Raw genomic sequence first — 26,746 nt, forward strand, 5'->3', positions numbered from 1 at the left:
AGATTATTAATCATTATGCTTGGGAATGATGTCGAGGGCCCTTCCCTGCCGGGAGATTCCCTCGCCATCTCGTGTTCCTTGAGTGAATGAGGCTTATGTTACGCAGACCGATTGATGAAGCCGTTTCATATGGAGTAACATATTTTTTCCCTATATGAATTTTCCTTTCGCGTTTGGAGAATCAACTATTTTTATATAAGCTTTTGCCCTGTATTGACTTATACCTTTTGAAGTTTCTTAGACGATTCTTGACGGAGTTCGATGACGGAGTCCCAGAGGCCTGTTGCCAGGGAAATTGGAGCGTCCACATCAGAAAGTTCGAGGGGGAAATCAGTATAAAGAGCCAGAGTAGCAGTGGGGAGAGGAAATGATTACGGTGGGATATTAAACGCTCTTTATATTACTATACGAATGTGGAAATTGGGTATCTGTAAATGAAAAACGAACTGGTGTCAAAATCTCTGAAACCACGAACTCTGCCGCTTTTTCGTTAACGTGAAGTCCATGATTAAGTTTCTATTATGATTATTTCCTATAGAATTCAGGATTGTGTTTCTCTTGTCACACATTAAATTCCTTTTTTGTAGCATGACAGAAAGTATCATCTTCTTCTTGGTTATGGCACTTTCTTCTTTTGCATTTTTGTCACAAATGGTAACCAGGATGTGTCAATTAATTATATTTATTTTTCAACAAGACTGGTTACTTTTTTTGTTGTGAAGGATAAACGTTAGCGTATTCCTATTCTGAAAATCTGATGCATCTAGTGAAGAGCTGCCAAAATCTTGGTATCTGTGGCAGTAGGCTATTCTGTTATTTCAATTTTCTTAAGCCGTCGGCGTTATTTCTCGCCGGCAGCCTCCTTTACGTTTCAGGCTTGAATCAGTCAGTGGCGGCTCTTTTCAATGTCATTTGTGCAAGTGTTTCTTTAGGCTGCGCTAGGTTAGTTTGAAGGAAATTGTAACTGTGATAGTTAGTTTAGGCTGCTGGTGTTGCTTCTTGACTACCTCCGACATGCAGTAACCACAAAGATTGGTCTTTTCCATTTTTTTTTTGAGCTCCCTAACCTTATTTTTTTTTTAATTTAGTGGACCCCAGTTGGTTTAGCATTGCAGTGAGGCTAGAAAGCCTCTTAAGTAAAAAAAAAAAAAAAAAAAAAACGGCCAGAATGACATACACTCATTCTACTTCAGTTTCTAGAACTCTGGATAATTTTTCATCCATCTACTCCATATGTACTATGTTCATTTCTTAATTACATTGCAACCATATTTGAGTTTTCGTTGAATAAAGGTACCTTTTATTTTCATTATTTGTTCAACTAGACAACGACGAGTTATAGCTCCAGTTTACCATTATATCCATTAATTTATTGTCCCGTCTATATTGTATGATACTTTCTGCAATCTTAATTTTGTCACATTATTTTCTTTGCAAAATATGAAAATATGTACGTTTATGGCTGTTGTTCTACGTTGCACATTTAGAACTGCTTGACGATGCAGGGAGAAAGAATATCCGATTTGCTGGTTTATCAGTGTAAGGTCTGTCCATGAATTCTTCTTTAAACGTCAAAATCACGCAGTTGTCGATAATTATACTTCCATTTCACCATGGTGTTATTATCACTGTTATTTCGAATCGCACTTTTGAATCGGCGTTTCATGAAATTTGGCAGAAGTTACACCGTGGTTTCTTGCTTGCTTGATTATGATAAAGACTTTTTTTTCTTTTAAAGATCATGAAGCAAAAATTATCTGAAAAGGCGTCAAAACTCGGATGAGAATATCTTTAAATAAAACGATATAGAAAAAGATTCCAATATTATTTTACATACCAACTAGCTTCAAGTCAGATGGCACCTCAATGCCTTGATCCATATTCTCAAGAAGGGGAGCTCCACAAGGGCTCCATAACATGTAAATTCCGAGCTCCTAGGTTTCCGAAGAAACAGAAAAGCTGAAGTGACACTGTTATGCATCCAACGAAGCTCGCCCATCCACTGAGGTGTACAGGATAAATCTCTGATTTATAAAAAGTGGCCGGGGCCTCTTGTATTTTAAAGGATTTACTTGAAAGTTTCAATGAATAATGCGTTCACGGGCAGTGACTTCTTGAGACAATCAGAGATATTATGTGATTGTCATTTAGACAAGTAGCAGCTGTCATTGTTATTAAAATAATCATTATTATCGTCTACTCTGAATTTAATATTACCTTAATTTAATGATTTAGCATACGGTTCATGCGCCATAATGGGGTAGTGCAGTCAGTGCACCTCACGCAGTGCAATGTAGGCATTACTTAAGGCTCTTTGCAGCATCTCTTCAACCCTTAACTACAACCCCTTTAATTCCTTGTACTGTACCTCCGTTCATATTCTCTTTCTTCGATCTTAATTTCGCCACCTCCCTTCCCCCTAACAACTGCTTCATTGTGCAAGTGCTTGGTTTTCTTCTTGTTCCTCCTTTAAAACCCTTTTACTCGAAATTTACCTTTCAGCGCTGAATTTTATATCCTATTCCATTCCATATGGTTTATGAGCGAGTCTAGATAGTTGAAACTGAATATATTTGTAGTGATGATTCATTATGGCTAAAGACTATTGTAAGAACATAGAGTTGTGTAAGTGCGATCAACCTAAATATTTAATGATGTGTACAGAAAATAAACTACTGTTTTTTATTTTTTATTTTTTAATCAAAGTGACTGATATATACTTGACTCAGAAATGTTTCACATACACATCTAGTAAATTTATAAATATGAAAATATCAGTTATTTTGATAGCTAATACTGAGAAGGGGTTGAGGCGATAATGTCGTAAGTACCCCTCGCGTTGTACACTGTAGGCATTCTGAAAAATGTTTGCAGCATCCCTTCGGTCCCCAGCTGCATCCACTTTGTAGCCTTTTCCTCTACCTCCATTCCTGCCTCCTTCCTTCAGTCTTGCTGTTCAACTTCTTTAACTATTGCTTCATAGTGCAACTGTGGTTTTTTTTTTTTTTTTGTGCCATCTTTGGAGCCTCTTACTTTATTTCTTCATTTTCTTGATCTCTTCGTGTTGCTTTCAAAGCTCCACATCCCTCTGATCACTGTCTCAAGTTCTGAATGGCCCAAAGTGCCCAAGTGCTGGGCTTGACAGCCTAAATTTCATAAAAATAACCGCAACTTCTTGCGTCGGGCGTCATACTTGGCAACAAATTTAATAATATGAGGAGGTTTTTGTTCCTTTAGAAATAAAGTACTCTTTATAGTAAGTAATTTGGTCTCTCTCTCTCTCTCTCTCTCTCTCTCTCTCTCTCTCTCTCTCTCTCTCCGTGTGAAGTATTTACCGTAAGTATTTGGCATTTCCGTGCTGGTCTTCAATCTTGGCCAACGTTAACTATTTTTTTCACTGGGGAGCCTGGAGACCCCTCTCTCTCTCTCTCTCTCTCTCTCTCTCTCTCTCTCTCTCTCTCTCTCTCTCTCTCTCTCTCTCTCTCTCTCTCAGCCGCTAATAATATAACAGGAACCATTCCAATGCCAGCCATACTCACAGTAAAAGAGAGAGAGGGAGAAAAAGACAGTCAACTGAAGAATTTGATAGCCTTTGTTAAAAAAAATTGATTCTCTCTCTCTCTCTCTCTCTCTCTCTCTCTCTCTCTCTCTCTCTCTCTCTCTCTCATTCGTAAACAACTGCTGAGAAAGTACTCTTGAATGCAAGCCTTCTTTGTTTAAACTGGCCCACATCTAGGAAAGGAATTTAAACTAAATTGTTTGAATACACAACCAACTTACGCATTCCTGTTCCGGTACAGTTTTAATGTAGTCCCCCTTCGTTCTATATGCTTCGATTTAGTATTTTCATGATTCCAAACAATCGACTTTGAGTATCAGAGGAATATGTTAAAGCTTTAGGAACAGCAAAGTAACTAAATGTTACCGATAGTTACACAGTGCCAAAGAATTTTTATTCTTTTTCTGTGTATCGTGATATGTATGTTTGATTGCAGATATGCTAAGTATGAAAACTCCCATGAAAGGTTATTTTGAAGACACAGAAAGTTCTTATCAAGAAATTTTCCTTTATATTCCAAGTGTCGTTTTAAGAGTCGTGAAATTCTTATTGTTCTACATTCGCGATATTAAGAAAATTCGGGGGTACCTTCGAAGTTCTAATGACGTTGCTCAAAGTTTTATTTATAACAGTAAGGACTTGAATCCTGTGAATCCTATACTTAGGATATTTTTACCACTTTTGTAATCGGAAAAATTATAGATGAAGATGTCGGATTTCTTGTTATTTTTTTTTATATATTCTGTATCGTTAATCTTTTAACACAAAATCAGTCTCGCATTCGAAGAGGATACAACTTGTGGTCCAGGTTAGAGAAAGGGGTCAATAGTAGGTAGATGGGGAGAGCAAATATAAATAAATAAGTAAATAAAATAAATAGATAGATAAATGAAATAAAAAAAAGAGCAGAAAAGGAAATAATAGAACAGACTCATTTGTTATTTTGTGATCTAATGATGCATAGAAACGTAGAAATGACTCGCGTTGGATGATCTTTTGAATGAAAAATAACTGGAATATTTTACAATAAATCCTGAAGAAAATGTTGAGTGAGCGCATCTTCTTTTGGATGTTTTTAATTTTCGCTTATTATAATTTCATTAGAAATGTGTGGTGAACATTTTGCTAGAATAGTTATGGTTTATCTGTTCAGTAGCGAATTTCTTTTGTTGATCTACTTCCATTTATTGTTTAAGCATTATTTTCGAACTTCCGTATTTGGCATTTATGACGTAAAAATTTCAAAGGACTATGAATTTCGGTTTTGCATTGAGTAATCTTGGAAGTTTCTGTGAGGTGAAGTTAACTTTCATTGAGATAATTATAACGTTTGAGCAAAGGTGACGTTTTTGGAAATTTTATTCATTCCACAATTCATGTGATTTTCCAGTGTCCCCTTGAAATGAAATTTAGACTTTCTTGCGCGTTATTCAGAAAGAAACTAAGTTTTCATAGTCTTTTCCTTCAAAAAAATCTTGTATTTTACTCTTCCATCCTGTGAATATTTTTGGAAGTGTCATACGTCGCTCTTTCTGCTTTGAATAATTTTGACAGTATCAGATTGTACTCTCTTATCTGTTAAACAATTAGTAAAAAGTAAAACTTCAGGCTTTACTCTCTCGTCTATTTGTCATGTGGAAAACATCGGATTTCATGGTTCACTAACGAGGGCTGTCACCTATTGAGCATTCGTACTTGAGGCTAAAAACTTTTTAGTTTTCATGTGTAAATAAAAACTTACTCTGCACTTCATTCAAATTGGCTTATATTGCCAGAGATAAAGCAGATCATCAAAATTAGCTGCCTGTGTCTGTGTGCTCAGTTTTCAATCATCTATTCATTGAGTAAAGTTTTAATTGTGTTCTGTAATCTTGGAGTTTAAAACATTGCTAGCATCGGTTGACATCTGTAAGAAAGGCAGAGTACAGAAACTTCAACTTCAAGACAACAAATGAAATTCTCTCTCTCTCTCTCTCTCTCTCTCTCTCTCTCTCTCTCTCTCTCTCTCTCTCTCTCTCTCTCTCTCTCTCTCGCAGGTGACCTTGTAACATACTTGTCTTTCCTTCTTCAATAAGCCTCTGTAGTTGAACCCCTTTCCTTCCTATATATATATATATATATATTATATATATATATATATATATATATATATATATATATATATATATATATCGCATTCATTGAATAGAATGGCTTTCTCACTGTTAACCAGCTTTTTTGAAATTGCTTCATATTTTCCAATTATTTTCTTTACTTCAATTGTTCAGGTTACTAATGGACACATAATGGGGTTCTTCCACTTACTCCAGTATTTTTACACGCGACAGCTGTTTCGTCAACCTATACGTATTGACGTTATCAAGCGTACTGATACAAATATGAGCCTACATGCGTTTTGTGACGTCATGAGGACGGAAAGGTAGTACAATTGCCAGATACCTAGTTTTAAGTATTTACAAAAGACTATAGTGAAACATAAAATAAGACAAATAAATAAATATGTTAACAACAGAAATTATATAAAAAGTTGAAAGTAAGTTATTATATATTATAATTTTTTATATAATTTCTGTTGTTAACATATTTATTTATTTGTCTTATTTTATGTTTCACTATAGTCTTTTGTAAATACTTAAAAAAACTAGGTATCTGGCAATTGTACTACCTTTCCGTCCTCATGACGTCACAAAACGCATGTAGGCTCATATTTGTATCAGTACGCTTGATAACGTCAATACGTATAGGTTGACGAAACAGCTGTCGCGTGTAAAAAATACTTGAGTAAATGGAAGAACACCATTATGTGTCCATTAGTAACCTGAACAATGAAGTAAAGAAAATAATTAGAAAATATAAAGCAATTTCAAAAAAGCTGGTTAACAGTGAGAAAGCCATTCTATTCAATGAATGTTGTATCCGTGAAAAATTGCCCTAGGAGCATAGATATATATATATAGATATATATATATAGATATATATATATATATATATATATATATTATGTATATATATACATAGTATATATATATATATATAATATATATATATATATATATTATATATAGATAGATATATATATATAATATCATACATATATATATATTAATCTATATATATAGATCTATAATATTCATATATATATATATATATTAATTATACATATATATAATATATATTATTATTATATATAATATATATAATATATATATATGTATATAGGTAATCATAAACTCTTCCTTTATTGAACCTTATATTTCACCATCTCACGACTGCTGTCCCTATGACTGCACCAGAGATGATATATATATATATATATATAATATATATATATATATATATATATATATATATATATATATGTTTGTGTGCGCGCGGGCGCGTTTTGAATTTTGTTATTTCACGATGCAATCATAGGGACAGCAGTAGTGAGGTGAGGACGTAGAAGCTTCAATAATGGAAGAGAGGTTGTGATTCAGAAGTGTTCAGAGGGAAGGAAACAAGGAAAAGCTAGAAAGGATCTGATAGATGGTGACAGTGAAGTATAGGAAAAGAAAGGCCCTAATGTCCAGGAATCAGGAATCATGAGACTGCATGCACTAGTTAATGGTGCAGCTTTTGTTGAGGGGTTTGACTGGATTTTGAAGAACCTTCTGTAAAAGTGCAAGAAATAGCTAATGATGAATAAGGTTTCTGCTTGGGTGGTTCATCCACGATTTATCAGTTGAATTAAGAATGCGGCAGTGACTCTTATGTGTGTGTTGATTTTTTTTCTAATGTCATTCCCTCTCGTGGGAAATGGGGAGATGTTGACAAAAAATACACAGTCTATTTAAGTTACGTCCTTGTCTATTTGAGGGCTGTCTCTTGCTCCAGAAGGTGATGTTAGCCTTGTAGTTCTCATCATTCTCAGCAAGTATTTCGGGATGAGGCTCCTTGGATTTTCAAGAGGCTTATGTTATGTGCCGACAGCGTTTGTCATATGTTTGTGGTTGCCCATACAAGTTTGTGTGCTTGTGTATGTGTATGTGTTGTGATGGTGAATGGAGTGGTAAGATTTAGAATTTGGTGGTCAATCGGAGGCGAATCAGAGGTACAGAGTTTCACTGTATTTGAATTTGAATTTGGGGTTGTGTGTTCGTCATTCTTGTATCAATTTCCTTCTTACGGGAAATGTGATGCAATTTTATATATATAGAAAAAAAAGATGCCATGCAAAGAATGGGTCAGGCAAGAGATTCTTGAGTTGGGTACGAACCATAAAGTTCTCGTTATGGTTGCGCTAGTACCCCAGAGGCAGAGACTTGCCAAAAATTGCTCTCTCTCTCTCTCTCTCTCTCTCTCTCTCTCTCTCTCTCTCTCTCTCTCTCTCTCTGTCTGAGACGTACATTTACTTAAATGTATTTGCTTACCTAATGTTTTGCTTTGTCCATATTTAGTAGTAATATATACATATATGTATGTATATGTATATCTATTTTAAGTATGTATATACATATGCTGTATTGCCAAGGCCAGAAGGGAATCGTAAGAGGCATCAGTACAGTAAGTAGCGCTTTCGTTTATTTAAGGAAATATACAAAGTGTAGGGCAGAATATACGAAGGTACTGATGCATTTATCATACAATTTTTCTTGTCCTTATGGTAATACAAATCATACTGTTAATCTTACTTTCATACGCAATTTCATTCCATGTAATTCCAAAACCTTTTCAGCCTTGTCGGATTTACCCTTTTTACTATTTCAGTAAATTTCAGCATGAGAGAATTCCCATTGATTCTGCTATAAATATGTACCATTTCGAAATGGTTCTCAATGCCAGCCATATGGGAGTACTAAGACTAGGAAATTGGAATGTATGAACCCTAAATCAGGTTTAAAAGGTGAAACAGGGAGGAAACGAATTCAAGAGATATGGATTGGACTACGTAGCTGGTTGTCCAAGTACACTCAAGGAAAATCAGTTCCTTGTAGCGTGCAATTCCTAGCTGACTAAGGCCCACGACCCCGGCCGTTGCCCATGGGTTTTTAACCCAGGTCATCCACGACGTGTCCAGAGTGAAGCCGTGAAGACAAAGCACTCAGTGCTGTAACCTGTCCATCATCCCGTTGTCGATGGTTTCTGGTGCTACTCCTGAGCACGGCCACAGTGTATGGTTGTGGATCTAGCATTTCCCTGAAGAGATGTCAGCCCACAAGGCAGCAGATGCTCGTTCTCTAGGCTCGCGGCCCTAGTCCAGGTACTACTACCAGCTGGAACTGGGTCAGCTGGACCTGATGCTCACTAAGGGGCAGAGACGGAGCTCACTAAATACATAGCTATTCAAACAGTTCTAGTGTAGGTATAAAATATTTAGATTTTTTCACTCTGTGAAATCAGGTGTAATGGCTTTCATTTCATCTTTAGCAGAGGGAAGCACACCTGATATCTGTTGTGAAAACGGCAGATGTCTTTCCTTTTTTTCTTGTTTTTTCTTTTGAAGTTGCAATTATGAAGAACTGGAAAGGTTTTTTTCCGCCCGCATGCCTTTACGTATGTTTTCCGGACGCCTTCTTTTTGCTCGTTTCGTTACATTGTAACATGAAATGTATCTTTTGGGTCCATCTCTGACAAAGGAGGCCTTTGCCTTATGATGTTATGGTTCATTTTGAAGATACTGATCATCTTGCTTTTGGAATGAAGGAATTATCAGAATTTTGATTTCCCTTCTTTTGCAGTGACTTAAATCCAAGAAAAATGAATTACTGAGTTATGTTTGATCATTCATTGCACTCTAATATATATTGGCGAGTTTAATTCGATTTCTAAAAAAAGGATACGAAACTTATGAAAATGATATAATATAATTCAAAACGCTTGTCAGGAAACACTTTAAGTAAGGTTTTGCCGTCTTTAGAATCGGAATAATGTTATTGGCTTGTATTGGCTCTCATGAAAAACTCGGCTAAATGTTCGTATAGAACATTTTCCATTGCAAAAAGAAAGGTTAGATTTTATTTAAAAGTTTGGGAATAGCGTTTTGTGTACAACTTGCAGTAATGTGAATCTGTCAGACATAAAGCGAACTACAGTTTACCGGAAGGTGAAACTCGAAGGAATATCGAAGTCATATGCCACCTCTCGTCGACGTTTAAGAACGAGATGATACAACGAAACAAACAACAATGAGTAAGAAGTTAAAAAATAAGGCAAAGACGTAAGGATGTTTTTAGGTGTAGGTGAGTCACCGTCTTTCACGAAGAGAGAAACGACCCCAAAGCCTCGGGATACCAATGACAAGTGGCGTAGACATCCTCTTCCTCCTCCTCGGAGCCCAAACATCATCGCAGGTTTCAGCGGTGTCGGAGCTTTGGCATGCAGCTCTGCCTCTGCTGTCTCGGTGTTTTTATTTTCCTCTGCCGTCGAAAATGAGCAAGAGAAAGAAAACCGTGACTTTGTCGCCAGCAGGTAAAAGCGAAAGCGAACAGCACAGCAGGTATTAAAACGCCCTCTCCCGCAGTCTGCTGGTTTCGACGGTGCCCAACGATTGTGTGCGCGCGCGTTCAGTGTTCAAGGTTAATTCTTGTGAAAGTGGGTGTGTCTTGGTCGTCTCTCGGTTATACTGTATGTGCAAAATTGCGATAAGACGGAGGGGTTCCAGAGTAAAATTTGACGCAGATTTTTTTCCCCTCATACGTAACCATTACCTTCCATCCTAATTTCACGGCTTTCTCCCTCTTAATGGTTTCCGCATATTGGCTGCCTGGCTCTATGGTGATGAATGGTCTTGAATTACTGTGGTTGTTGCTGTCCTTAAAGTAACTATTTTGTTGCTACATGCGTTCTTGGCTGTCGGCAAGGCGGATCCATATGAAGGTTGACAACGGCCATGACTCATCCAGGGTCCTTTATTGGTTTTATGTGTCATATTACTTTGGGTAGATGTCAAAAAGCCTTTGGACTTTGTGGTTGAGCAGCCTCTTTAGATGATCGTCAATATCGCGCTAACATATGGGATAGCCAGTGAGTCTTAGATTAACCTGTGTGTGGCTAGTTCCTATCACCTTCCTGCATTACGGCACTCAGGTTAATTAGAGAAATTTATGTCGGGTGCTGACATCCTTACGCCTCATGGGATAAAAGTGACTCGTTTCGTAGATGAAATTATTCTGACATAGGATAATCAGTGAACAAGAGGATAATCATTAGTTAGTTATTAATTGACTTGTCTTTTCATAGGTTCATCGCCTTTCTGGTTCATAGGTTACCAGCGACTTACTTGGGTCATTTGCCAACATCACTTGAATTCTTAGCTTAGGTGGTAACATATTTGTTAACACCACCTGGAGAGTTTAATCAGTGTTGATAAACTTTGTGAAAGGAACCACCTTATACGAGCTCATTACTTTATTGGAGAGAACTAATTAGAGCCAAGGGCTTGTTAACTCATGTGTTGGTTAGCAAGTTCATTTGGAAATTCAGATTGCAGGTAAAGGTAGACGTTAGTCTATCTTACAATTGAGCTAGGGTGACAAGTTTGATGATTTATTTATTAAATAAGAAAAAGGCATTTAGCTTTTCGGTCGATTGGCATAGGACATCTGATTTGGCTAGTTTCTTTTCACAAGTAATAGTGGAATAGTTAGCTCAGGTCATCAAGATACGTCAACATGGCAGCTGACTTGCTATCCTGAGTCAGACATTATTTTTTTAACCTTGAGTATATAATTTTTTAGGCGTTAATAAACTTCATCAGCGCACAAGTATACTAATTACCAGAGACTTATTTTCTTGTTATGAAATTGATATATTACCTTTTAGTAATAATAGAAAAACGTGAATGTTCGTCGGCTTTTATCACATTCTCTAGTCTTTAGGATTATCATGGTGTGTGGTTTCAGTTATAATACTCAGAATTGTGCGGAGATTGTGATATAAAAGTGTCATAAAAATTAACGTTTTCCCAGGTTTGAAAGTTTTGTTCTTTGTCTGATAGTAAATAACAAGAGTTTTACCATTGATATTTATTCATGATCAATAGACTACTGCGAAAAACAGAAAACAGGAGTTTTATGAAAAAAGCTCAACTTCTTAAAGTTGTGGTAAGATCAGCAAGCCCACCACTTTCAGAAACAACTTCGTGAATTGTGAAAATAGTATTACACGGCTGCAGAGGCAATGAGCCACACCAGAGGAGGTACTCCTCCGAGAGGGAGGCACTTGAACTCCTAAAGAACTGACTGAATCGACCATCTTTCTATTTCCTGTTGGCCTCAACCTGAGATACTAGACGATAAAAAGGAATAGTGATTTCATCAGTAGTTACCAGTGGTTTACGAGAGGAAAGGCGATGGTGGGGAAGGACGGCATGATCAAGCCTCCAAGGACGAAGTCCTACAGTAAAGAAAAGCTTTATTCCATCATTAAAATCAAGAAAAAGCCGCCGCCACCGCCAAAGGTAAGTACCAGCGGGAAGCCTCTTAGTCCCTGAGGGCTTTTGTCTGCTCGGACTTGAAACGACCGTCGAAGACCGACCGGATTTACGATCTTTTTCTCACTGCTGTGGGTCTTTGGCCTTGCTTAGTGTTAATATGCTGTGGTTTTTATGATACAGCTTAATCATATCACCCCCCCCCTCCTTCTCTCTCTCTCTCTCTCTCTCTCTCTCTCTCTCTCTCTCTCTCTCATTGACAGATGATGCCCAAGAATTCTTGTGCCTTCCCTGTGAGGAATAAAGTGGAAACGTAAGCATAATTTAATTTCTGTACCTGAGGAGAGCTTAGTCTTCACTCGCTTTGAAGAATATGAATGTTTGTCATATACTTAGTAGTCTTTTATCGTTGTAGAGGAAGCTTCGTATTGCTTTTTCCCTCGAAACGGAAGCTTCAGTTTGCTATTTGCTTTATGGAATCTTCATCTTGCTATTTGCGGTATAGAGGAAGCTTCATCATGCTTTTTTCCGTCAAAAGGGAAGCTTCATATTGCTATTTGCATTTTAGAGCAAGCTTGCTCTTTCTTTCTCGGTTAAAAGGGAGGCTTCAATATGCTTTTTTTTTTTTTTTTTTTTTTTTTTTTTTTTTTTTTTTTTGGTTAAAAGGGGAAGCTTCATCTTGCTTTTTTCGTTATAGAGGAAGCTTCATCTTACTTTTCCGTTACAGAGGAAGCTTCATCTTATTGGAAAAAATCAAAATGATCTTTCGTCGTTATCATCACCAAAGAATTTGCATAACGTTTCTACGTAAGATGATGAAACCTACAATAATCTTTACTGTCAATGGCAGTTCGACCGCTCAGAAACTGAATATAAATATGGTTATTTTTATAGAATAAAATTAACATGATCTTTCAATAGTAGAACGATATGTACTCTGGCAATTTTCTTTAGTTTACTGTTGTTCTTTAGGTTTAGTAAACATAATGTGTGTGTAACAGCTATATTTATCTATCTATCTATCTATCTTATATATGATTATATTTATATATATAATATATATATATATATTTATCTATCTATCTATCTATATATATATATATATATATATATAGTATGTGTGTGTGTATATATATATATATATATATATATATATATATATATATATCATATATACGAGAGAGAGAGAGAGACCTTTACCGAGACTAAAGTAAGCTGCCTAACATAATGAAATGTGAAAACTTGGAGATATTCAAGAATTAAAGAAAGACGTTCCATTAAAAACATTTACGAATTCGAGGAAAAAGTTGTTCGAGAAGAGACTAAGCTATATTCGACAAAGAGAAATGTTGGCCGCCTTGGACTTATTGATGGTCGTATTTAAAGTGCTTTTGTTGATAAAGATATGACATATATATATATATAATTAAATATATATATATATATATATATATATATATATGATATATATTATATGTATATATTAAACTTTGTCTAAAATTGTAGTTGCCATTTGGGATGTTCCTGAACTGGCCCCGGTGGAGAGAGAGAGAGAGAGAGAAACTAATTGCATTAACGAGGGTCTTAACCATTCTTGCCTTCCACCTAGTGCAGCAGATAGGATCTTTTTTTTCACAAAAATATCTCAGTTAATGTTACAAGCATGAAATTTGGTACATATCTTCTCCATGGGCCACTTTTTGAAAATTACTGTGTCCACTCAAGAGTCCAAAATGGCTGCCATTTTCCAAGATGGCCGCTAGTTAGGGTTTTAACATGGGACTCATGTGCCTCTGGTCATTTGTTTTGATTATATACATTTGTGGCAGATTCACTAAGCAAAAGTAAAATGTATTTATGTTAAAGATTTCATATAGCATATATAAAGAAAGATGAAATCCTAAAAGGCAGCCAGAAGCCTTAGATAATCACTCGGTTATTCAGTAGGAATGGAAAAATGCCTTCCTGTTCATTGATATAATTTACAACGAAACCAAGACCCAGTGCATGTCGCTGCTCCCGAGATCGCTTAAGCATATTGCAGAACCACAAATTTTCCTCGGAAAACATCAGCTGGAATTTGTGCACGAATTTCCGCATTTGGGTCACATTATCACCGACGACCTAAAAATTACGGCAGACATTGAACAGAGACATCGTAAACTATGTGCAACTGGCAACATGATTGCAAGGAGGTTTGCCTTCTGTCACCGAGACGTGAAACTACTGCTCTTCCGCTCGTACTGCTGCAGTATCTATGGGTGTTCCCTCTGGACGAACTATACCGAGAGACCATGAGACGTATCACTGTTGTGCACAATGACATTTTGAGACGCCTCACAAACACTCCCCGTTACCACTCCGCCACACAGATGTTCATAGAAAACCACCTGGACAATTCAAAAATTATTGTAAGGCGAACAATGTCCAGTCTGGTAACCCGAGTGGGGAACAGCAGCAACTCGCTCATACAAAGCATCATAAGGAGTTAAGCAAGAAGAAGATCTAAATTGTGGGAAAGACGGGAAAATGAGGCCTTTGTCCCCTAAAGGACTTAATCTTTGTATGGGCAACATGTCATCTGCAGATTCTGTCATTATTATTTATATTTATTGCTGATATTTTACTTTTTCATTATTACTGTGATTACTATCAAGTTAAAGTTTTCTTTACACTCAATTTTCGTATTTAGCCCTCTGGACCTGACTACTGTAACCACCAAAGGCTTCTAGTTGAAATTTAAGTTATGTAATCTGTGCACTAACTGTTATAACTTTCAATGCATTTTTTTTCTCACCAATATTATTACTGTTATTACCAGTATTATGATTACTATCTTTTATGCTATCTCAGCTATTTTGTGGATAAGTGCCGATTATTCCATTTTTTTATCATGTTGTCTCATGTATCTAGATTGTGTATGTTACTGTCTGTATTTTGTATATTCCATGCATATGGCCCTAAGTTGAAATAAAGGATATTATTATTATTATTATTATTATTATTATTATTATTATTATTATTATTATTATTATTATTATTATTATTATTATTATAATAGTTTGCAAGTCAGTATATAATTAAGGTCGTGGTTTTATCATAAATTTTTAGCTTAAAAGAGTGAAAGTCAGCGCACAACCAGGGCACATTGGTAATTTCACCGATTTGTAACTTATTAGGAGGTTCAATGTCTGCTAATGTGGCTCTGCTTTTATGTAATTCATTAGTTTAGTGTCCCAATGCTGTTTAATAGCCGCATATTAATTAGCTGGTAGAAAGTAGTATAAATATATATATATATATATATATATATATATATATATATAGATATATATATATATATATATATGTGTGTGTGGTGTGTGTGTGTGTATATATAATATATATGTATATCATATATATATATATATGTGTGTATATATATATATAATATATATATATATATATATATAATTTATATATAATATATGTAGTAGTTGGTAGATCTAGTTAGACAGCCGCGCCTGAATTGACAGGAGGTCGTAGCGCTGGAGAGCCGAGCAAAGGGTAACTGGGGCTCTACAAAGATCGTTCATGTACTTACCTGGATGGTGTACAGACCACGCGGGAATCAAATGGCACTGGATGAATGATCGGGCTTGGTGTATGATAACCGAACATTGTTGTATCCCATACATCAATGTACATATCAGATTAAGGTGATAAAAGAATAGCCCCTCGGCCTCAGTCAAGAGCTCATAATAGCAAGTGTAAATTCAATCAAAGGAAAATGGAAGGCCGACTGGAGCTATGTTGTCTTTGCCAGGACGACCAGAAAAATGTAGGTCTGACCTCGACCTTGGCCTTTGTACATCATAATCCTGAACATGACGGGTACATAATGGTTTTCAACCAATGTGCCATTGCTCCAGGAGATTAGTGAAATGCCGCTTAACTTTGACCCAGCAAGGCAGAAACAGATTCTCTGGCCTCATAAATGTAGCATGGACAAAAAACCATGCCTGTATCTTTCTTAGCTGCAGAGTCATCAAGCAAAATGTTTCATGGCAGCTATTTTATCTTTACCGCAGTGGTAAATATAGTAGTAGGAACCCCTCTACCTAGAAAGACTATTATCTGAATAATGATTTATGTATTTATTTCAACAATGATTTACTCAAAGTGTCAGAAATCGAAACAACAAGCGGCCATCTTGAAAAGTGGTGGCCATATTGAAATTTTGAGTGGACATCCAGATTTTTCAGAAAAGGAAGTTAAAGTGAGCACTTGTGCCAAATTTCATGCCTGTATCACAAACTGAAGTATTTTTCTACTACTTGTCTGTAGCTGCACTCATCTGACTCCGTGAATGGCCTAAACAGTTTGCTCAAAAGGTTAATTGACTGTGAGAGGGGAGGAAAGATTCCGAGTAAGTAAATGATTGTGTATCAAATTCGTTGCTTCCTATATATATATATATAATTTATATATATATTTATATGTGTGTGTGTGTGTGTGTGTGAAATATGCTTTAGCATTAAGGTGTAGATGGGAAAGAGGTTAATTTGTGTGAAAATGTGTAAAAGTGAATCAGACCGTGGGTGTGAGATGTTTCCTTGTTCAGGATTTTCATGGAAGGAAAAAGTCATTTAGACGTGTCTGGAAAATTGAGAGAAAAGAAAATGAATCGAGTGTGGAAATATAGTTTTTTGGGCAGGCTTTTGCATAAGTTTCTGTCTTCTGCTTTGTGTCTCACACGGTTCTGTACATGTGCTGTTTATCGTTCGTGTGCCTGCGATAGCAGTTACTTTTATTGCAGTGTGGGTCTGTCACATTCATTCATTTTCTCATGCAAATGGCTTTGTATAATATTAATAACATTCATTTTTCCTGTTCCGTTTACATCTCGATAAGTTAGTTTTGAGTTGTCTTGTCATAAGTTCACATAACACACGAATATATATATGTATGTATCGTGTATGTCTCTGTGTCTATTTGTCTATGTTTTCGTGTGTGTATATATATATATATATATATATATATATATATATATATATATATATATATATACATATACATATACATATACAAATAGATATAGTCTGTATATGTCTGATTGACAGATACATATATACTATGTAGTGGTTGCGGGAGTGTGAATTTCTTTTAAAGTAACAGTCTGTTCTGTGTTTAAAATAGAAAGTTTAGAGTACTTATCATTTGCAGCACACCCATGGAGAACATACCAGTGTTTCAGGAAAGTGGCTAGTAGAGGAACTGGCACAGTTGACACACGAATTAGTAAACAATTTAAAACTAACATCTTGTTTCCCGAATGCACCTGGTTACGTATCTTTGCCGTGTTGCAGAAAATAATAATTAAGAACCAAATGAATAAAACTGCTACTATAATGGTACCCTCCAATTAATCTCAGAGTTATATCAGGATAGAAAAATAATAGCTTTTTTGTTGTAGTTTAAATACAGGGTACCCAAAGAACTGCAGTCATTTACGGCTTATACGCGTGATTCTTGTAATGCAACTTCTATGGCAAAATCAAGACGTCAGGTTTCTGATTTGTGATTTTAAACACTTAGGGCAGTCAGTCAGAGCAAAGAGGCCACGTAAAGAAACAAGCACTTTACGTCATTGTTAAGCTTGGAGACTATATATATATATATATATATATATATATATATATATATATATATATATATATATGTATGTATGTATTGTATGTTTATGTATATATGTATATGTATATGTATATATATAGTATATATATATATATATATATATATAGTATATGTATATATGTATATGATATATGTATATATATATATATATATATATATATATGTTTATATATATATATATATATATATATATATATATATATATATATATATATATATATATATATATATATATATATATATATATATATAATGTGTGTGTATGTGTATGTATGTATGTAATGGTGCCCCAATATTTTCCTTTAAAATGTAACATCACTCACAAAAGACTTCTACATGGTTGTCTTTTCTGTGTAAACACCCAGGTCACTCCCTTAAGTTTGAAGAAATAGCTTCTTGATCCAACCATGAGAAACATTTCATTAGCGTTCTTTTCTGAACAGCTTAGTGAAGATGATATAATGGCTGTATGAAGAATTTTGAGAGACATTGCTCTTGAAAGAGTTCATTTCCCATATGTATGCTAACTGTTGAGACCTCGCTTTTGTTTATATACATACATACATACATACATATGGTGTAGATGATAAGGACAGCGAAAAGATCTATGAATACTCTGGGAACAATCATGGTTCCACCTAAGCCAGTAATTGTTGTGGTTTCAATTCCCCACTTGAGAGTCTACAGGTAAATCCGTAAATAGCTCTATACGATTAAAAGAAATCGTTATGACATGTGGACCATGACACTTTCGGAATCGTCCAAGAGTTTGTAGCTATTTTGTTCCCAAGAATGGTCTTACATAGCTTTCATATGAAAGCAGTCTACAATTGATGTTCTGAAAGTAATGCTAGCTGGTAACCGGTTGCGTGGGAAAAAAACGCTGATTTAAAGTAGTGTTGGCAGCTGGCTTGTGTTTATTCTATGTAGGGAATTCTCATTTCTTGTAGTGGGAAGTCCCCGCAAGTAATCTACTATTCCGTCCCCTTGGCTGAGGGGAGTTGAGGACTCTCCCGAAGATGTCAACGTAATCGATAGAAATAGTCACAGGCGTCGCTAACTTTAAAATCTCTGTGTAGTTACAGAGACGTGAAGAAATATCTTTTTTTGGCAGGGTTGTGCATGAGTTGCCATCTTCCGCTTTATTTCTCATAAGATTTGATGCCTTTATTGTTTATCGATCATGTGCCTACAGGTGTTACTACTTTTATTGCTAGACGATTACGTATCGTGCATTTATTTCCATATGTTAAAGGCATTATATAAATCGAAAAGATATTTCATTCTTTTCCGTTTTCGTATAGGTATAATTGAGTTGCAGATTGAATTTCATTAACACTCACACATTGATTTCTCTTAACTGAACCCAATCAAAACGTGATCGTCTGCACACATCAGCCTTTCTGTGCTGAAATTCCGACCCTTCCCTTATCCCACAACTACGCACCAACATATGCTAATTTTTCACGAAGGTAATAAATGTCCATGGAAGAACAGCATAATTTTCACAAACTCACTTTCTCAACAAACCCCAGACTCTCTCGTCCACATATTTAAAGACAGCTCGCTTTTTTTTATATATATATCTATATATATATATATATATAGATATATATATATAATATATATATATATATATATATATATATATATATATATATATATATATATATATATATATATATGCCACTAGGGAAAATCATTCACACAGTGTTCTAATGATTTTGTCTAGCTTTCTTTGAACTGTTCCACACTGTTGCTGTTTACAGCTTCTGGTGGCAGTTTATTCCATGTGTCCCATATATGGTATGTGAAGAAGTTACCCACAATGAGATGTGTTGTATCTCTTCAGTTTTAGTTTTCAACCATTATTTCTTGTCTGAGGGATTCATATATATATATATATATAGTATATATATATATATATATATATATACTATATATATATATATATATATATATATATATATATATATATATACTATATATATATATGTATAGATATATATATATATATATATATATATATATGATATAGTATATATATATATCTGTCTGTGTGTGTGTGTGTGTGTGTAGTGAACTGAATCACGAAAGTTAGGAAACGTGATAAATCCATACAATAAAGATATTTGCCACTAGGGAAAATATATGAATCCCTCAGATCAAGAAATCAATGGTTGAAAACTAAAACTGAAGAGATACAACACATCTCATTGTGGAACTTCTTACATACCATATATGGACACATGGATAAACTGCCACCAGAGACTGTAAACAGTCAACTGTGTGGAAGAGTTCAAAAGAAAGCTAGACAAAATCATTCAGTTAGTGACAGTGAACATGAATGAAAAAAAAGAATCAAAACCTGCTCCTAGAGATAAGTGAGCACATGATGTTTCCTCGAATGGACTAATAAGGCCGTGAGACATCCTAATCCTTGTAACTCCTTGTAACTCAACAAACTGTTCCCTATAATACACACACACACACACACATATATATATGGTATATATATATATATATATATATATATATATATATATATATATATATATATATATATATATATATAAGCTACTGACCATTTCAAGGCCTGCGATGCATAGGTTTTCTTAAATATCTTTTTAAATATCAACTGTATCTTCTTGAAATTTTCCCGCCCAACATGTTTTAGACCTTCCGCTAATGTATGGCAATATAACTAAGTATCTAAAATTATTAATAATGGCACTTTACTCTTGAACATTTCAATTTTCTTTGCCTTTGACTGAGACTTTCGGACACCGTAGGAAAGATGGCCCGCCCACTTCTCTCTCTCTGTTAACAAAATATGAATGAAAGGTGTACCGTACTACGATTATGACGTATAGCGTTTTACATTTTTAAATTACTTTATGGATTATTGTTTTATATATCCAAATTAGTTTATGCTATAAAGTTTATTTGTGTTTCATTATTTTGGGAGATTATTATGACCTCTTGGTTTATTTAGAGTATATATATACTGGAAAATATACTCGCTGAAAATTAGAGGGGCAGTAGTTACAAGCTGTTCAGGTGTGTTTATATTGTCGTCCGGGTTCCACCCGCCCATCCTGAACTCGATGCCATCGAGCAGGTATGGGCGCATATGAAGGTAAATGTACGTTCATCGTTACGGCATTTCACCAGGGCAGACCTAAAGGCCAGACTGGAGGAAGCAAGGCTTGCTGTCACTAAACAGTGGTGTGGGAAGAGCTGTCCAACGAAGTCAAGCTTTCGAGAACGAATACTGGCTTGCTGACAACGTCCGGGATTGCATAGATCCAATCGTGTCAACGTCGCCAGTGATGACGAGAACGATCTGTGTTAGACAGTGATGGGGAGTGAGCTGAAATATCCTTATACGTGTGTATATATAGTCCTGTAATTAATAAGTTTTGATATATTTATCCACCAGTTTTTCATTTTGTATGTCTATGCTGTTTTCATGGTTACTGCAAAAATTTACTTCAAAATCTGTAAATTTCTGTATAATATTGTACATACTTTATGGATCTATATAATAAAATAATGTATATAGTGATCTTACTTTAAATAAAACTATGATCAGTTTTTTTCCTTCCATATTTATATCTCCAATAATAATCTAAAGTTGCCAATACCAAACCATTCTCATGGAAATAGATAAGAAAGGTACATGATAAATAAAAAACATACAAATGGCTCTATGAAAAAGTAATCAGTAATAAATGGTAGTTCGTGTACATTTTATGACGTAAAAAAACATATGGTAGTACACTATTCCATTCATAAGTATCAGACAGAGTAAGAAAGAGAGTAGTGGGAGGGGCTTCTTTTCATACATCTGGCTAAGCCAACGACAGGTGTTCGTATATTTACAACTAATACTGAGGAAATTGAAAATTTTCTAAGTAAAGTGCCTTAATTATTAATTCAGGTACTTAATTATATTGCCATATGTTAGCGTAAGGTGTAAAACATGTTGTACCAAATTTCAGGAAGATACAGTTGATATTTAAAAAGATATTTAAGAAAACCTATGCATCGCAGGGCTTGAAATGGTCATAATAGAGGGCTGCATATTGGTATGTTGCTCATCCGCCCTTTAATCCCTCAGGCATACCAAATTGCAGCCCTCTAGCCTCCGTAGTTTTGATTCTATTTCAAGGTTAAAGTTAGCCATAATCGTGAGTCTGGCAACGACACAGGACAGGCACCACCGGATCGAGGTTAAAGATTCACGGGCCGCGGCTCATCAGGATTATACCGAGACTGCTGAAAGATAGATCTCTTTACGGTGGCCCTGATTATACGATGTACAGAAAACTCGATTGCGCCGAAGAAACTTTGTGCCTTTTTGACGTTGGCTTGGATACTACTCTATGGCAAGTGTAATTGATATAGAGTAAGTCACATCTGTATTTGGAGTTCAGTGCAGTGGTTCTAATCTGCCTTGATCGTATCTCTCGCTCTTGTTTTGTAGATGGGAATGTCGTATTTGTGCCCCTGTATATATTTAATGTGGTTGTGGTCTGGTAATCACAATGGTTTTGGTTTTGGGTGGGTAATGGCGGCGCGCGCGCGCAGCGCGCCGTGTATATATATATATTTATATATGGGATGTGTGTGTATATACAAGAGTAACAATGATACTTAAAAAACAAAAGAATTCCATGCACACAATTTCCGCCGTTGTACCAAATTCACGTTCGTAAGAATTATTATGTCGTCATTGTAATTGCATTTTGGATCTAGTAGTATATTGTAGGCGGAGCAAAGGAATCAAATGCCATTCACATGAGTGTAGTATAGTACCTACCAGAGGAACAGGTGTCGAGTAAATGGAAGGATCAAGGAACTGAGTAAGTATTACACACACACCACACACACACATATATAAATATAATATATATATGTATATATATATATATATATATATATATATATATATATATATATATATAATTATGTATGCGTGCTGTCGAAGGACATAACATTAGTTTTTGGTAAATAAAAACTGTAAAGATAAATCATCGCTTGGAGATTGTCTTACATGAAATGTTATATAATGATAAGATTGTCGATCAGTTCACATACTATCATATATATATATATATATATATATATATATATATATATATATATATAGATATATATATATATATATAAAACGTAGTGGCTTCTTAGGCGAGTGTGTGTTTATAGAATAATCCACAGTAATATACTTGATTAGGAAGTCGAAACATATATATAAACGTGTATTATTTTTACAAATGTATTTCGTCTTGATCAAGTATATTACTGTGGATTCTTTTGTACACACGAGCACTACACACATATATATATATATATATATATATATATATATATATATATATATATATATATATATTTATTTATTTATTTATTTATTTATTTATTTATTTATTTATTTATTTATTTAGAGAGAGAGAGAGAGAGAGAGAGAGAGAGAGAGAGAGAGAGAGAGGAGTAGAGAGAGAGAGAGAGAGAGAGAGGAGAGACATTTCAAAAAACTTTCAAATCTTCATTTATATAAGACACGACTGTCATTTCAAAGCTCTAGAGTAAAAGCGTTCATTTTCATAAAATTTTTCATTTCATATCTGGAGTTATTTTTAGTATAATAAGTAAAAGAAAAATCTGTGAGTTACAAGAAAAAAATCTGTGGTGGAAATAAAAAATTCGATATTTTTTTAAAATAAAAATCATGGTTACTGAATACTACAGTATGTACTACAGTTGAAGGATCTGTCTTCATTAAGTTCTCAGGATCTACGGAGCTCTTTCTTACTCTCCTCCGAGAGAAGTCTCCTCGCAATTTTGGAACGAAGAAAGACAGAGGAACGAAGTCCTTAGGATCTGTCTTCATTAAGTCCTCAGGATCTACGGAGCCTTTTCCTTCCTCTCCTCCGGGAGAAGTCTCCTCGTAATTTGGAACGAAGATAGAGAGAGAGAGAGAGAAGACTCGAGGGTTCTGCAGGCTCCTCCGGCTTGGATCCTCCGAAGCCTGCCTGGTTCTCCAAGACTTCGTGTGTCATATCCTAGAACTAAGCTTGTGTCGAGTGCCTCGAACTGCATACAGTAATCATGTCAGTAGGACTTACTTTTGATCTTATATGCTGTTTTGAATTTCTATTTGCTTTCGCAGTGGTGCTACTAGTGGACAGTGTACTGGACCGCTCTGGTAGCGATGCGATTTAATATGAATGTTTCAAGTGCAAATATTGCAACTGCTGGTCCGAAGATGGAAATCGGTGTCGTCTGCACAGGAATCCGATTGCAGGAGAGTCTCGTCCCCACCATTTTGTTGTGGCTGGAGGACATTATGGCCTTTGGGGTTTTGCTTTGGTCGCCGTTGTGTTGTTGTTCTGACGTCTCTTGCAGTCTTTGCTGCCTGGAGGATGTACAAACATCATAAGAGGACCAGAGATCTTGAGGAGGAGGAAAAACCACCATTAAGAGAACTTGAAGAATCAGAACTTTGAGGAATCAAACTTCGAGGAATCAGAGTCTGAAGAATCAGACGTCGATGAAGCAGAGTCTGATGAATCAGACTTCGAGGAATCAGAGTCTGAAGAATCAGACGTCGATGAAGCAGAGTCTGATGAATCAGACGTTGAGGAATCAGACTTCGAGGAATCAGAGTCTGAAGAATCAGACGTTGAGGAAATCGGACTATGAGGAATCATACGTTGACGAATCAGACTTCGTTGAATCAGAGTTGACGAAACCAGAGTCTGAAGAACTCAAATTGTGAGGAATCAGACTTTCGAGGAATCAGAATTTGACGAACCAGAGTCTGAAGAATCAAATTTTGAGGAATCAGACTTCGAGGAACCAGATTTTGCGGAAATCAGGCGTTGAATTTGAGGAGATGATGTCAGGAACACCAAGATTTATTGGTTGCAGAAGTCTTGAAGGAGAACACACTTTTGCCATACGCAAATAAGGGAGGCCCCATCAACATGAATGACTGGATGTTCACAATTGAATGAAAGAAAAAGAAGAGCAATTAAGATGAGGCCACCAACCATAACTGAGAGGATGATCGCAATTGTGAAAGAAAAAGACGATATGGTAAGAAATATGATGATCCTCTATGACAATCTGAAGAAGGAAAAGGATTTTCAGATCCACGATTTCATGGCTGAGCAGGAAAAACTTCAAAAAACGATCACCGGATTTTGGAAGAGAAATTAGAACGACGCTCTTAGTAAGAGGGAGAAGGAATTAGAAGAGGCACATAATAGCATACAAGATATGGAAAGGCTCTTGAAGGAAGAAAGGAAAGGAAAAAAAGAGAGCTGACAAATCATTATAACAAAATGGTCGAGAACAAAGGACCATCAGATTAGAGATATTATTGGCTAAAGAAGATAAACTGACGGCTGTTAACCATCAAAGAACTCTCGCAAGAAAAACTAGAAGAGTTGGCTAATCGTATGCAGGATTTGGAAAGCCTCTTAAAGGAAAAAGAGGAGGAAAAAACAGAGATGACAAGTCTCTATGACAAAAATTATTGCAACAGAGAGCAGCAGATCAAAGATTTGTTAGCTGAAAGAAGATAAACTGAAGGAGGAACAAGAGATATTACAAGAAAAATTAGGCAAAGCCCCCTCTCTTGTCTCAAAGAGAAGAACAAGATTTCAAAATAGAAAATTGAAAGGCGATGGCTCACTGGTTATGATGAGTGAAAAAAAATAGAGAGCTCGATATGTTGAGGAAATTATGTGAGGAATATGATGAGAGACAGAGGAAATCATAGAGGAAAAATTGGGAGAAGATTTAAACGAAAATGCAGAAATTAGGGCTCTCACTGAAAAAAGCAGAAGGGGGGGACTTCACTTACGGAGACATGTTGGTTGGTGAAGGAGAAAGAAGAAGCTCTGTTAAAGTAAGAAGTTGGTGTGAGGAACAGGACACGGAGCTTGAGAGGCTTCGACAACAGGGTTATAACCCATCTACAAGGAAAACCTCAGAAGAAGGAGGGTAGATTATGAATTTGTTTATCAGTTCAAAGTTAAAAAAATGAGCTGGAAACTCTCTTAAATACAGAGAAAGAGCGGTTGTTGAGAGAAAGGGAAAAGGGAAATAACTGACTTGAAAAATGAGATATCAGCAGATATTACTAGAGAAGGAGCAACAACGAAAAAAGCTTGCTAGAAGAGAATGACTGCTTGCAAAAAAGAGGGTAGCAAGCTTGCAACAAGTTGGCCAGGTAGTTGCTATGAGCAACGAGGAGAAATTGAAGGTGAGTTGAAATTCGCAGAGGAAAAAGTCCTAAATTTCCTGATAGCTGAGAAACAGAACCTGCATACAATTGAAAAGCTTACAAAAGAATGTGAACTCTATTGAAGGAGAAATGTAGGACACTAGAGGGAAGTAAGGCAAAGGCAGAAAAATGTGCCAGAGAACAACAAAGAATGCAGGAAGAAGCATTAAGAATGCAAGATAAATACAGTTGATGGGCCTTCTCCAAAAACAAGGATTGCTCAAAGGGATTTGAGTTAGGAAACGCATTGCAGGGGAGGAGCATGAGATTACAGAGGCTGAAGGAGAGAAGCCAGAAACTGAAAGTGAAGATCTTGTGCACGAAAATAATCAGGAGTTAGCAATGGCCCAGGATGAGAATAGAGGATACTTAATGGAAAGCAATGGTTGGATGTAACCAGCATTCATAGAAGGACATTCTGATAGGGATCAAAGGCCTCCAGAGGAAGAAAGAGATGTAGAGCAGAACCATTACAAGAACAAAATGTAACACACCAAAGTAAAGGGAACTATGGCCACATTTATGGACGGTGATCATGATTTAGAGGAGATCAGGACTTTGTGATGCAGGTGAACGAGGTTCGTGCTTTGAGGCACCATGTGGATGGAGTGCTTCTGATCTGGAGGAGACCAAAAGAGGTTCTGCTTCTGAGGCAGCCGTGGATAGAGAAAAGTGCTCCTGATCTGGAGGCGAGCAGAATTATGTTGTTGATTTCACTTGTTGACACAGTGATGCACATTGCACTTGGCATTATGGGGAGGGGTGTTCTGTGATTGACTGCTGACCTTGCAAGCCAAACCTA

General features: G+C 35.8%; 1 protein-coding gene across 17 annotated transcripts in view; it reads left to right on the forward strand.

Moving 5' to 3' along the window:
• Positions 1-26,746, forward strand: part of LOC135219782 (E3 ubiquitin-protein ligase lubel-like) — a 238,943-nt gene that overhangs the window by 24,830 nt on the left and 187,367 nt on the right. For 9 of the 17 annotated variants that reach the window (XM_064256853.1, XM_064256834.1, XM_064256852.1 and 6 more), the window contains exon 1: positions 11,506-11,996. The exons of 2 other annotated variants lie outside the window; for them this stretch is intronic. In XM_064256853.1, the coding sequence (XP_064112923.1) occupies positions 11,889-11,996 (108 nt within the window). In that variant the 5' untranslated portion in view covers positions 11,506-11,888. Of the gene's footprint in view, positions 1-10,097; positions 10,114-11,505; positions 11,997-26,746 lie in introns of those variants that run through there. 6 more of the 17 variants (XM_064256839.1, XM_064256841.1, XM_064256844.1 and 3 more) reach the window with 2 other exon arrangements.

This window comes from Macrobrachium nipponense, chromosome 1 (genome assembly GCF_015104395.2).
Source record: "Macrobrachium nipponense isolate FS-2020 chromosome 1, ASM1510439v2, whole genome shotgun sequence".
Classification (NCBI taxonomy): Eukaryota; Metazoa; Arthropoda; class Malacostraca; order Decapoda; family Palaemonidae; genus Macrobrachium; species Macrobrachium nipponense.